Consider the following 15,379-nt stretch of genomic DNA (forward strand, 5'->3'; position numbering starts at 1 on the left):
CCAGCACTTTTGGCACATAAAATGTCATTTTAGATAATACAAAAAAAAATCACTGAGGACTTATGAGTTTATAACCTTAGCGGGAGAATTGGAGGATTATGCTGTGTTACGGCTATACAATGTGAAATGATCTGCTGTAAGGGAAGAATTACAGAAGACATCGCTTTTATACCAGAAGCTCATAAATATTCATAGTTTGATGCTGACTTGGATGTATATTTGGAGTTTGGCATGGGTTGGTTCATCATCTCTGCAAAGTTATATGCAGAAGGAATTGTTTGACAACTCATGGCATGGTAACATTGGTGAACGGTATTTTACACACAGTGGGGGAGATTTATCGAACTGCTGTAAAGTAGAACTGCCCCAGGCTTTAAGGGGTTCTCTGGTTGGGCATACATTTTTTAACATCAGTTGGTGTCAGAAAATTATAGGGATTTGAAATTACTTCAATTTCTTCAAAGGGGGTAGTTCACCAAAAATGTTTTCTTTCAAACCAACTGGTTCCAGAAAGTGCCATAGATTTGTAATTTACTTCTATTAAAAAATTTCAAGTCCTCCCATATTTATCAGCTGCTGTATGTCCTGCAGGAAGTGATGTATTCTTTCCAGTGTGACACAGTGCTCTCTGCTGCCACCTCTGTCCATGATAGGAACTGTCCAGAGCAGGAGAGGTTTTCTATATGGATTTGCTATCGCTTTGGACATGGTCAGTGGCAGCAGAGATCACTGTGTCAGACTGTAAAGAACACATTACTTCCTGCAGGACGTACAGCAGCTGATAAGTACTGGAAGATTTGAGATTTTTAAATAAAAACTGTTTACAAATCTGTATAACTTTCAGATGCCAGTTGATATGAAAATTCTTTTTATTTATGAAGTACCCTTTTAAAGAGGTAGTTCACAAAAAATCTTTCAAATCAACTGGTTACAGAATGTAGCAAAGTTTTTTTTTTTATTTACTTCTATTAAAAAAAATATCTAGTCCCCCAGTACTTATCAGCTGTCATATGTCCTGCAGACAGCGGTATTCTTTCCAGTCTGGAGAGCAAGAGAGTTCCTGTCACAGAGTTGTCAGTAGGGAACACTATGTCAGACTGGAAAGAATACACCACTTCCTGTAGGACATACAGCAGCTGATAAGTACTGGAAGACTTTAATTTTTTTAATAGAAGCAAAATACAAATCACTGGCACTTTCTGAAACCAGTGGATTTTAGAGATTTTTTTTCTGAACTACTCCTTTAAAGATCCAGTCCAACAATGCAGTCCCACGTGCCCTTCACAGTTTAGTGTACAAATCACGCCAAGTGGTCAACTTGTTAAAGGTAACAATGCAATGCACAAGCCATATTCTAATTAATAGGACTCATCCACAAAACTTGCTGGCAGTCACATGGTTAACTTGGCAACTCTTGCCTGGAATGATGAGTTTCTCCATGCTAAACTGGAAAGAACATGTGAGACCGCATGACTGGACTGACCCTTTAAGTACTCTTACAGTTCCTAATGACACACAGCTTTGAATCCCTTGCATTCAATGAAATTCTGGTTTCCCGTATTAAACACTACAGGTAGTTTAGGTGCTAAGCGACATATGATTTCCACATTTACCTCAATACAGTGCATTATAAATTACTTTATTCCTCAGATGCAGGCAGACAGACTTTTATAATCCCTATTTATGGGATTTGAATCTCAATAGGGTATTACAATGTTCAATAGATGTTACCAGTGTTGTGGTGGTAATGAGGAAGCTATTGGACATTGTAAGCAGTCATGATTTTACCCGCACTCAATGCCTACACTATGCACCTGCCTCCTTCTCATTTCGATAGCTATACTTTCAAGATGGCCAAAGGGAGGAAGTAATTTATTATTTTCAGGACTCTCTTCACATCTGTCACAACTACAGTCTACTCGGGGATAAAAGTATATGCCGACGTTCGTTTTGTCTTTCCAACCTTCTATCTTTCTCTTAACAAACTCATCCCAAAGTTCTTTTTAGACCTAATAATCTTTTTGCGGGCCGCACGAACAATCACTGTATTCTTCATGCAGATATTTAAATGCATTTCTATTTGCTTCACATTCCCTGTTTACACAGGGAGATGTATGGCCGATAGGGATATAGTTTACTGCGGTACAAAAAATGCCATCAATTTGACATGGGTCAGTTATCGGCCAAAACAGAATTTCTAGCACCGCTCCCGGCTGGTAATTGCCCAATGTAGGCCCTTTAGTCAGTAAGGTGATTGTTGCATCATGAATCTTCCTTTGGTCTATATAATATTAATATAAAATAAGGTTTTGTCTATGTATATAGGGCTCTACCCTACATCCTTATACAAAAAGGTCTCCCCTGGATTTTTTGAAAATTGGGGTAAGAACTGGATTTGGTATAAAATGGAAAAATAAGCCTTGCTCAACCATAAATGCCTTACTGCCACAATGGTTCCCACCGCTCCTAACACAATGAAATCACACTCACCGTACACCTTATTCCTAAGGATTCCAACAACCAATACTCACACAGATCAGCTGTTTGGCAGCCACACAGCAGGGGGCCGAAAGCAGTGGTCTCCGTTCACTGTGTATTGGCTGCACCTGCTTACTGCCCCACTCACTGTGTTATGCATGTGCATAACAGCTAATCGGCAGGGGTGCCGGGTGTCTGCACTCATCAGTGACTAGTGAGATGACCTATAGATATTTTGCCCAGAAACCCCTTTTTGGAAGTTGTAAAAAAAAATTTACAAATCAAAATAAAAAATCACAGCTATGAAATTATAGTCAATCCTTCTATCGTTAGGAACTAAAATCAATGCTGATTAATTCCATTATAGTTTTTTCTGTATATGAATTTTTACAGCTAGTATTGCATTAAACTGGAGGTGTATAAATATGCATTCAGTAATTTTTATCTAGTGCTCCCCCCTACTCCATCCTCCCAAAGGCTGCAACAGATAACAGTGTTAATTGACTCTGTACCCACAACCTACCCTTCCCACTTCCCCCAAACCACTTGTAGCTCCAGACAGCTGCTTTTACTCCAAGATCTGTCCTGGGGTCTGTTCGGCAGGTGATACAGTTATTGTCCTAAAAAACAACTTTTAAACTTGCAGCCCTGTGTCAAATTGGCGTGGCCTAGAGTGTCTTTGCCCTAGGATTGCAACTCCTCTCCGTCCCTCCCCCCTGCCCACTTTATTATTAGGAATGCCCCTGGGCAAGATTTTTCATATTCATCACCTGTCTGAAAATTGCACAGGTACCTTAACCATCCAGCACATGTGCAGTGTTCAGATAGGTGATGAATAGGAGAAATTGTTCTAGGGGCATTCCTAATGATGAAGAGGGTGGGAAGGAGGGACAGAGGGGTGGTGCAATTCTAGAGCATGGGTACTTTAGGCCACGCCAATTTGACACAGGGCTGCAGTTTTAAGGGTAGCTTTACACAAACCATATCGCAGCTGATCCACAGCAGATTTGATCTAAATAACTGAACACAGAATCAAATCTGCTGGGGATCCCGTACGTGTGAATGCACCCTAAAAGTTGTTTTTTTAGCACAATACCTAGCGGTTGTTGGGGGGGGGGGTCAGATTGTGGATACGGAGCAGTGTTATTGCAAGGCATTTTAGAGCAGGGGCCCCCTCCCACCATGGGCTCCATTGCAGTCATTTGTGCTATGCATTTACTTACATACAAGTCTCGTCTCTGCCACATCAGTGCGGAATTCAGGGTTATTAACAGCGCTGTTGAATATATAAAATATAAGTGTATCTCCAGGCAGCTAATTTCATTGCTTGATTTCTAAGCTGCAGTATAAAACACTGTTGAAGAAAAATAAATGTCCAGACAGTAACCTTGATTAAGCAATATAACACAGCAAAGCAATTTACAGTTATTGCCGCCTGTAGATTAAACAAACATTGGCAATTGGAATACAGGCTTGTCTCCCAGCCCATCAGTCTGGTTGCTAAGTTACACAATTAAATAATTTAAGCAGTAATTTAATTAATTTTCTTAACAGTGCAGCCTCATATTATACAGTTGCAAAATGAGACTACGGTTGAAAACGGTCACGTGACCCTGACATGCGAAGCAGAAGGCGAACCCATACCAGAGATTACATGGAAGAGAGCCAGTGATGGGAAGACTTTCACGGATGGAGACAAGGTGAGAGATATTTTTAAATGTCATTGATTTATTCTTATTTGTTTACACATATGAACACAAACATCCAAACCACCCAATCAATTGTAATATCCATCAATGAACCAATCAACCAACTGACCAAGCACAATCAATCAGCCAACCAACCAACCAACCAACCATTTATCAATAAACTTAACAAACTGCAAGATAACTAATGGAATCTACCACAGATGAGCAACAAATTGTGGAATATAATTGTCGACGTCCCTGCTTCTGTACCCTGTATGTTTTGTTGTTGAGGTAATATTCACTGGGGCAGACACAATACCCTAGCCAATGGATGTATTGGGCCATCTGGAGTTAAGCAGCATTGCTGTATGTGGGGTCTTTTTTATTTTTTCTAAGACCGGCAGCACTCATTGTCAGGTATGTGTAAAGCAAAACCTCTCTGCTTGTCAGGTTAAAGGGGTTATCCAGCACTACAAAAACATGGCCACTTTCCCCCTACTGTTGTCTCCAGTTTGGGTGGGGTTTGGAAACTTAGTTCCATGGAAGTAAATGGAGCCTAATTGCAAACCGCACCTGAACTGGAGACAACAGTAGGGGGAAAAGTGGCCATGTTTTTGTAGCGCTGGTTAACCCCTTTAAAGGGGTTGTCCAAAGATAAATACCGGATGAGTGATAAGGGTCTGATCACCTAAGGTTGCAAAGAGCAGAGGTCATGTGCTTCTCATTTGAATCAATTGATGGGCAAGCATGGACACTGTAGCTCTATTAAATCTCTATGGGGGGCATTTATTAAGTCCGGCGTTTTTTACGCCGGACTTATAAATGCCCCCGCAGCTCCGGCGCTACGGAGATTTATGTGGAGGCGGACTGCCTCTACATAAATCCCGTGCGCGCCGGTGCGCACCGCCGAAAACCTACGCCAGCTGAGGACTGAAGTAGGTTTTCGGCGTACATTTGGGCGGAACGGATGGTAAATCGTGCGGACTCTGAGTCCGCGCCCTCCGTTCCGCCCACTACACGCCCCCTTTCCGCCCCCCTGGTGTACTCGGCGGAAAGTGGCGATATGCGAATATTTTATCCGCGAATCGGCCATTTGCGAATAAAAAATACGCAAATCGGCACTTTCCGCCAAAAATCATCCGTTCGCCGGATGATACATGTGGCCCTATGAGTTTGTTGGAAAAAGGTGAAGGCTGTACATGATCATTCACTGCTCCATTCTAATAGGGAGCAATATTTGTCCTCAAATTTGAAGGGGCTTCCTAAAAGTTAACCCACAGAAATTAAATACTAATCAGGAAGGAATTCTCTATCCCAGTTTGATATCAGCATTTCTGTGTTAGTCAAATACTTCAGAAGTAAAGGATTTAGGGGTAGTGATTTAAAATAAGTCACCAGTGCAACCAGGCAGTAGGGAAAGCTAATTCTGGTCTGTATAGCTAGAGATATAACCCGTAGGAAGAGGGAGTTCTCGTTGTATAGAGCTCTAATGACATCACATCCGGAATACTGTGTCTAGGTCTGGAGATCTTACCTACAATAGGATTCTCATAAAATAGAACAGGTCCAAAGATGGGGTACAAAAATGGTGTATAGTCTAAAGCAAAAAAAGACTTAATGGGGTTATCCAGCACTACAACAACATGGCCATATTTCCCCCCTCTCTTGTCTCCAGTTCAGGTGTGGTTTGCAATTAAGCTCTATTTACTTCAATGGAACTGATTTTGAAACCCCACCCAAACTGGAGACTCACTGCGGATCCTAGTATAATGAAGGCCTATGGGGTCACATAATATTCATTCCGCCACAGATATGTGACGCGGCCCCTTTAACCCCCATCCGCCCGTCACCCGCAGGCCGCAGCCCCGGCCCGAAGCATACATTGACTGCTTGGCGCCGCGGCTGTGTGAGGCTCCCAGCTCTCCTAGCTTCCCATCAGCCAATCAGTGCATGGCAGCACTGACTGCTGGCGGATGGGGGTTAAAGGGGCCGGGTCACATATCTGCAGCAGAATGAATATTTCGCTGTGAGTATTGGACCTAATAGGCCTTCATTATACCAGGATCCGCAGCGAATTTCGCTGCAAACTCGCAGTGTGAAATTTGCTGCAGATCCGGTACGTGTGAAGGCACCCTAAGTGTGGATTCACATTTACCAGAACCATGGCGGATCTCATGCTGTGAGTCCCACAGCGAGAACCACTGCAATTTGAAGCACTGTCAGTTTAAATAGGTTTACATACTCACAGCAAAATTTTTATTCTGCTGGGAGTGTGTAAAGCACCATCTCCCTTAACCCGCTTCGGTCCATAAAATGGTATACTCATCCAAGCTCTAACCTGCTTCTGTGGTTCTGGCTCCCTGATGTCCAGCTTAGCCAATCAGTGGAGGGAGCCACAGAAGCAGGCTGGAGAGCAGACAGCAAAAATATTCACCGGGTCGCGGCGGGTTAAGGGGGACAGGTTGCAAGTATGTAATCCTATTCAAACCGACAGTGTCGGGAGTCGCAGTGCTGAGATACACAGTGATTCCAGTACACGTGAACCCACCCTTAAGGTCTAAATCTGTATAGTATGAAAGATAGAAGGGAAATAAAGGACCTGACCAAGATCTTTAAATGTGTTAAAATCTTAAATAAGGTGATGAAAGGGAAAAAAAGTGAACACAAGAACAAGGAGCCACAATATGAGGTTATTAAGGAAAGATCAGAACCAACATGAGATATTACTTCACTGAAAGAGTAGTGGATGGATGGAATAAACTTCCAGCAGATGTGGTAGGCACGCCTACAGTAGGTGAATGTAAATCTGATATATATATATATATATATATATATATATATATATATATATATATAGTATATAAATAAATATATATATATATATATATATATTTTTTTTTTTTACTATTATTATTTTTTATTCATTTATCATAAGATAATAAGAAAGGAAATAATATAAGAGCAGACTAGTGGGAACAGGTGGTTTTTCTGCCAACGTTTTTATTTTTATGTTTCTAATCACCTATCCTGTAGGTAGGTATATAAATGTCAATCTCGGAACACGATGTCACATATGGCCACCAACATCTGTTACAGAGAAAAGGGTCACATGTATTCAGGCAACAACTCCACAGTTCTGCTGCAAACTGCTAAAAATCTCATAGATGACATGATGACATGCACTAAATTTAGAAAGTGTTAAAGAAAATGTATATATCTGAGTTGGAAAATGGATTTATAAATTATGCGGTCTGACTTTTTTTTTTAAATAGAAAAGAAAAAGTGCCCTAAATGTGGGGAGAATTGCATCAAAGTTATGCTTTATTGACCAGTATGGGAGCCCACCACCATGAAAATTCTACCTAAGCTGTCAACATCATGTTATAGAGCAGGAAGAACTCGGCAGATTGAGAGATAGATAGATAGATAGATAGATAGATAGATAGATAGATAGATAGATAGATAGATAGATATAGAATATTTAGTATAACTTTTAAATTATTTATTGAAATCTCCGATGTTTCCATGCTAAAGATTCCAGTCCATATAGTGAAACCGCCCACTGGACTCCGTATCACAGAATGAGCAGGTATTTCAATCAAACAATTTCAGTTATATTAAATATTTTCCCACAAAGTCATCTCAATCTGTTTTGTACTTCTTGTTCTATAACATGATGGCAATAGATTAGACAGCATCGTCTTGGTGATAGATTCCCTTTAAATAACCAGGTTCTATTCAACACATATTTTGCCTTCCATCAGAGGTAAACAAAGCAATCCCACAATATACTCCAGAAACAAGGCTGCATAAAATCCCACTGTATAGTTATGTTCCCACTAGGTAAAAATAAGAGCAAATATCAGCCCTTGATGCAAAACTATGGGCTTTGTTAATAAGACTCTGTGTCGGCAGGTTTATGGTGTCCTATCTATGAGTAGCATACACTACACTAGAAAAGCACTAGAAAAGCGGAACAGAATTATGTATCACTTACAGTGTTCTGTGCAGCAGATTCAGAGCTTTCCTTCTCAATAACAAAGACAATAAGTAGTCCTCTTCATTATGTGCATGAGCCCAGTAGTCCTGGATATTTATGAGAAGCACAAAACTCCGCCCACTAGCTGCCAATTGGCAGTTATCTGTCCATGCTGTATATAGGCAGTCAGCTGTCAATCAGCAGCTGGAGGGCGGGGGGTGAGTTGTGGCAAGACTCCTATTCTCCTGCATATTAGGAGAATGGCTGAACAGGATGATGGAGGTAATATAACAATCTGTTCAGAATTTCTGTCACTAGTTCATTCTATTCTCCCTCAAAACAGTATAAACCAAGTAACAGATTCTATTTAATAATCAATAATAGTGGTTTGTTTATAACAGGAGTAAACTAAGAACAATAATGAAAAATAGCCGTTTAGTATTCTATGTTCATTATTAGTCTAGGCAGTGAATCATAAACCTCTTAACATTCACTTTTCATGGTGGTGCTGCTGTCCCTGATCTTAAGGCATGAGTCATGCCATAGCCATACATCTTCTCACTGTTATAATACTGTTATATATATATATATATATATATATATATATATATATATATATATATATATATATATATATTTGTGATTGCTACATCTTATCCCTGCAATCTTCTGTATGTATGTATTGTAATTTTCCAAAGGTTCCATCTGACCCTTATTATTTTTCCCTGATGAATGTGGTCCCCTTTGGCATAGTCAGAGTGAAACACGTAGGAAACTTGGTTTGGTCATTTTTCTGTTTGTGCAAGGCTGATTTTGTGAGTGAGACAATGGGAACATGAGTTGGATATTTAGTTTAATATACAGAAAATTCTACTTGCATTATAGCAACCTACACTTCCTGGTTATCTGTTTATTACATAGTACCTACTTTTACAATAGTGTCAGTGTCTCACTACTATATATAGGTCATGCTTTTGCCCTATACTCTTTAAGGCCCTATTACACAAAGCAATTTATCAGCCATATTTGGCCACTACCGACCGATATTTGTTTTGTGTAATAGAACGATCAGCAGACATGCACAATGTCGGCTGATCCTTGTCTTTCAACAGGCTGAAACAGCAATAATCAGTCTGTTAAAGATATGTTGCCGTCGCCCCGTGGAATAGGAGCAGCGGCAGCAGACTTCCATTGTCTTCTATGGGCTGCCGGGGCGATCTGACGATTGCCCGGAGAGCCCCCTACATCATCCCGCCGCCCCCCCCCCCCCCACTTACCTGCTCGCTGTCAGTGCGTGTAATAGCGCCAGCAGCGGGCAGGCGAGTGAAGAGCGAGTGCTGACCTGACAGGTCAGCGCTTGCTTGCTCTCTTCATCGTCCCTTGTAATAGGGGCTTAAGTGAGAACTTAAAGAGTCACTGTGGTGAATTTTTTATTTTTTTTCCAGAAATCAATAGGCAATTTTTAAAAACTTTGTAATTGGGTTTTTCAGACAAATGTGCCATTATCTGCATTTAAAAAGCCTTTTCCCAGGTCGCCCCTCCTTTCCTGTCTGTCATCCACTGCTCACAATCAGGAGACCTAAATCAGACGCATCCTGTTTGTTCTATGAAGAGGGGAGGGGGAACAGAGACAGAGCAGAAATGTCAACAGCAGAAAACAGAAAACAAAGGATTTCTCAGCGGGGGATCTATTCAGAGGCTATTCAGAGGTCAGATAGCTCAGTGGTGACTGTCAGAGGAGAGAGCCTGTGTTGTAGCTTTTAACTCTTTGTTGTCCTGTTTTGGTCTTTTATTTAGCCCTCTCCATAGGAGAACAAGGAAGACAGGGGGAGAACTTCAAACTGCTTTTTCATGATAAAAATATTTTTGGGCAAATAAACCCAATTACAAAGTTTCTTAAAATCGCCTGTACTATTGATTTCTGCAAAAAAAAAAATTCACTACAGTGACACTTTACAGTGACTTTTGAGATTGTATTCTTGAGATTTTAGGCAGGACCTAGCAACATACAAGGTGAAAATAAAAAATGAAAGCTGAGCTGTGATTGATTGCTATAGCCATAAAAAAAGAATCAATCTATAAGATTAATCCCTAGTAGACTCCGGAGCGGAGCACGCTTCATAGCAGGTGGGGGCCGGCTGCAATTAGCAGATGGCACCTCACCGTTAATGACACGCTGCAGCGAGATCGGTGCCGTTAACTCCTTAAACACAATGATCGCAGCGCGGCCGCGGCGTTTAAGTGTAAGTGACAGGGGGAGTCCCCTGTCACTTACCGATCAGGACCCCCGCAGCGTGACAAAATGGTGCGCCGGAGGTCTCTCACCTGCCTCCGTGCGGTTGGATCGGCTCTCTGGTCACTGAGCCTGCTCAGGCAGGCTCAATGAGCAGAGCGCCGATAACACTGATCAATGCTATGCCTAAGTACAAGTCCCCCAAAGAAACTTCAAATGTGTAAAAAAAAAGTTAAAAACACCAATACACTACCCCAAAGCCCCTCCCCAATAAAAGTTGAAATCAACCCCCTTTCCCACTATATAAATAAAAGATATAAAAATAAATAAACATATAATATACCGTAGCGTGCAAAATTGTCCGTTCTATTAAAATATAACAAGCGTCATTGCGAACGGCTTTGATGTTACATTATATAAAAAAGAAATAATAATAAAAAGTGATTGAAACGTCCAAACTTCACAAATATGGTATTAATAAAAACTAGAGATCATGGCGGAAAAAATTACATCCCATACAGCCCCGTAGGTAAAAAAAAAAAATATAAAACTTTTATAAGTGTCACAATAGGCCCATTTTATTAATAACTAATTGCCAAAAAAAAGGACTTAATAAAAAAAAGAATATATAACATTAGAGAATCTGCGTAAACCTGCATATAGTTGTGTTCGGACTGACCTATAGAATAATGGTATCATGTCGCTTTTACCATATAGTGCATTACGTAGACACAGGAACCCCCCAAACGTTACCATATTGCATTCTTTTTTACGATTTCCCCTATTTATATCTTCATAAATAATATATTTGGGATTCCGTCAAACATGTTATGGTAAAATGAAAGATGCCATTACACAGTACAACTATTCCTGTAACAAACAAGCACTTACATGGCTTGTAGATAGAAAACTGAAAGTGCTAGAGCTCTTAGAAAGGGAGGAGGGAAAAACGAAAACACTAAGATCAAAATTTGCGCGGACCACTGGGTCATTTTGGGACTGGTCCTCAAAGACGTGATGTCTCAGGTCCCCTCAGCCAGTAGGTGAAGGAGGTGGGATCCATTTCAAGTCCGCTCAGATCCCGCCTCCTTCACTGACTGGGTGAGCGGACCTGAGACGTAACGTCTGCGGGACCCGCCGCTGGAATCGGGGAGGTGAGTGGACGTCTTTTCCCTCAACCACCTCCTCCCCTATCCCAGCAAAAAAGTGCCCCCCCGCTGGAGTACCCCATTAACCTTTTTTGTATGTTCTGACTTTAGGAGTAACAACTAGTTGCAGAGTTCATCTGTAAAATTGAGACTATAGACACTTGCTGGAAGAGATGTAAATTATGGATGGTCCTGTTTATATTCATGAATGTACTTGAAATATTTCTTGCCTGGAAAAATGAGATTTTTTTTTAAACTTTCCTTATCTCTGAGCCGTTATTTTATTCTAAATAGCCTTGGAAAAAAAGGCAAACGTGTAAAGATAGATGGATATATTATACCACACTTGGAAAACCTCATTTCTCAACAATTATTATATATTATAGTCAAGGGCCATGCCAATATACATGCCCTTCTAGCTATTTCATTTCACATTAGCTGTGATTGTTGATTCACTTAGAATGAGGTTGTCAATTCTGGGCAAGGAGAACAACCATCAGTCAGGCTGCATTTTTATCAAAGGTATTTAATAAACCACTGTGCCTCCATCCCCAAAACAGATTTACAGAATTCATTTTCTCGCTTGATAAAGAACATTTTTCATGAACTATTGTTCTCAAGAAACTCTTTAAAAAAATGACATGGTATGAAAGGAGTTCTGGACAACTCTTCCTTTAAATGGGAACTAGCTGGAAAACAGCCCCAGGTTCAGCAGCTGACACCATCACAGCTAATACTCTGGGTTACCCTATTGCTTACAGTGGCCTCTACTGGCAAAAAGCGGCATTACATGGAGTTCATTCAAATGGTTGCCATGAGTCCTCCAGAGTTAGGGTCCTGCAGGTGACCTTCATGATTTATTTATGCCCATGATTTATTTATGCCCTATAGTGTATGAATTAAAATTGTCTTGAGAGGAAAATAATATCTATTTGTCTGTCTATCTAGTTATTAAAATAGATAGATAGATAGATAGATAGATAGATAGATAAATAGATAGATAATATGTAGAAGATAGATAGATAGATAGATAGATAGATAGATAGATAGATAGATAGATAGATAGATAGATAGATAGATGGATGGATGGATGTTAGGTGCTCTTAAATTTTAGACATCTTCTATTAAAAATGGTTTCATCTTTTAATTGGTTACCATTACATTTCTTACATACCATTACATTTATTTGAACTTTTCACTTACTGTAATAATAAAACGTAACATAAAGTTAGGGGCAAAAATAATAAAAAAAAGACAGAAAATCAACCATAAGCATAATAGAGAGTAAGTAAGTACCCCCTTTTTATGTGATAGTTCAGTTGTTGGTGTCCATCTGCTGGAATCCCCACTGATCTCTAGAATGAAGAATATCTGTCCTCTTCAGTGGTGGTTGAGCATGTGTTATGCTGATCCATACAAAATTTCCTTAGGGGACATAAAATGTGAAAAAAAAAAAGTTTTAAAAAACATGACATAGCCCCTCCCCCAATAAAAGTTTAAATCACACCCCTTTCCCATTGTATAAAAAACACATAAAAATAAATAAACAAACATATAATGTGCTGTAGCATGCAAAACCGTCCGATCTAATAAAATAAATCAATATTGTTCTAGCACTGTGAACAACGTAAACAAAAAGTGGTAAAAAAAAACTGCCAGAATTGATTATTTTTATTACATTTTGTTTAAAATAAAACAAATAAAAATTGATCAATTATGTCTTATCTACAAATATGGTATTAATAAAAACTAGAGATCGTGGCACAAAAAAATGACACCCCATACAGCCCTGCATGTGAAAATATCAAAACACTATAAGAGTCAAAAAAGGGCCATTGTAATCACACCTATAGAAAACATGAACTAGATCTCATCAGACTGCTTCCCCATGGGTTGTGTCTTACATTACAGCTCAGCTCCTTTTACCTTGAAAGAAGTAATGTTATCCTAAACTTGCTGGACTCAAAAGACTTTTCTTATTAATATATTTAGTTTTTAATGTATCTATAAGTTAGGTTTAGGGATGGTCCGAACCTGCCGAAGTTCGGGTTCGTACGAACCCGAACTCTCGGCAATGATTCCCACTGTCTGCCCACTCCGTGGAGAGGGTGGATACAGCGGGAGGACCGCCTGGAAAACTGGGATATAGCCATAGGCTATATCCCAGTTTTCCAGGCGGTCCTCCCGCTGTATCCACCCGCTGCATGGAGCAGCCAGACAGCGGGAATCTGATGCCCAGCGTTCGGGTTCATACGAACCCGAACCTCTGCAGTTTCAGACCATCCTTAGTTAGGTTGTATGTAGGTTGTGGTGCTGTCCTGGATTTTATATATATATATATATATATATATATATATATATATATATATATATATATATTGGTAAATATTGTAAATTACCATAGTATTTTTTTTTTCTTAACTCTGTTTTTGTTAACAGAGCCAAGATGATCGTATAGAAAGTATAGGACACCATGGGAAGTCATCCTTGCGCATTAGAAATGTGATGTTATCAGATGCGGGAAGATATGACTGTGAAGCTGCAAGCAGGATTGGTGGCCACCAGAAGAGCCTCTATCTCAATGTTGAATGTATGTTTAAAAGTCAAATCTAAGGTTTAAGATTGGAAAAGTCATATTATAGCCTTATCTAATTTGAAGTTTTTTTCTCTGACAAAAAAAGTTATTTTTAACTAGCTAGTAATAGAACATATAGATGTAGCATGGGTAACATGATCCTGGACATAACAATTGTGTCAGGGAGGAATGTTAAAGTTGCTGTCACTGTCGTTATAACTTTTAAAATCTAAATTAACAGTAGATGTGATATAAAGCAAGTTTGCAATTTACTCTTCTTCTTCTTCCTTTTTTTTTTTTTTTTTTTTTTTTTTTTTTTTTGGTTATCATGCCGGTAAACAAAGCTATACTTACCAGAAATCAGGGTCCAGTCCCCTGAAGCTTTTTCATCTTGCGCTGGTTGAAAAAAAGAGACTAAACTCATAGACTACAGTACAGACTGTCACTCCTCAATGTGTCCATCAATCACATGACTGCCTTCTTTGTGATTGCAGATGACTTGGGAAACACAGAACTTCCTGTGTATATACTTTTTTTAGAAGAAAAAAAGTCTAAACACAGGAGGTGTCGTGTTTTCCATGATAACTGATAACTTAAAAGAAAAAAAAAAAAGTCTAAACACAGGAGGTGTCGTGTTTTCCATGATAACTGATAACTTAAAAGAAAAAAAAAAAGTAAATTGCAAAGATGCTGTATATCACATCTACTGTTTATTTAAATTTCGAAAGTTATAACTACAGGTAGTCTTGAGGTGAAATAAATGCGTTATTGTGATCAAGTTAAGGCCATGGTCACACATAGTATGAGACCGTCTGGTCTCAGAAAAGATCATCCCGGCCGGTACTACAGTACCGGCAGGATGCTCTTTACTGCCTCTGCCGATCTTTATATCACTGTGCTCCCACATCAGAACTCCCCACAGCACAAAATGGACGGCCGGGGCCACTCACTCCATTGTGTCAACTGACAGGGTTTTCTGTGGCCGCTATCCACTGAATAGCGGCCACAGAAAACTGACAAGTTTTCTATAGCGCCGCTAAGGATCTCGGCCAGAGTGTATACTATGTGTATACACTCCGGCCGGGATTCCATAGACAGCAACGTAATGTATATTTTCGTATTAATTGCAATCGGCAACAATGGCTGTACTTTTACAAAAATATACGTTGTGTGAACATAGCCTAACCCTGGATACATTTACAGTATATTTGTTAATAGTTACATTTTACTACTTTTCTGTAATCTCTCAAGCTTTCCTTCTGCTTCTGATTCAAACTA

The 15,379-nt window shown here is 39.7% G+C and overlaps 1 protein-coding gene across 2 annotated transcripts in view; it reads left to right on the forward strand.

The window, feature by feature from the left end:
* Positions 1-15,379, forward strand: part of NCAM2 (neural cell adhesion molecule 2) — a 328,135-nt gene that overhangs the window by 192,311 nt on the left and 120,445 nt on the right. For both annotated transcript variants that reach the window (XM_069946169.1, XM_069946168.1), the window contains exons 8-9: positions 4,033-4,178; positions 13,966-14,116. In XM_069946169.1, coding sequence (XP_069802270.1) covers positions 4,033-4,178; positions 13,966-14,116 — 297 coding nt within the window. The remainder of the gene's footprint in view (positions 1-4,032; positions 4,179-13,965; positions 14,117-15,379) is intronic.

This window comes from Dendropsophus ebraccatus, chromosome 11, assembly GCF_027789765.1.
Source record: "Dendropsophus ebraccatus isolate aDenEbr1 chromosome 11, aDenEbr1.pat, whole genome shotgun sequence".
Taxonomy (NCBI): domain Eukaryota; kingdom Metazoa; phylum Chordata; class Amphibia; order Anura; family Hylidae; genus Dendropsophus; species Dendropsophus ebraccatus.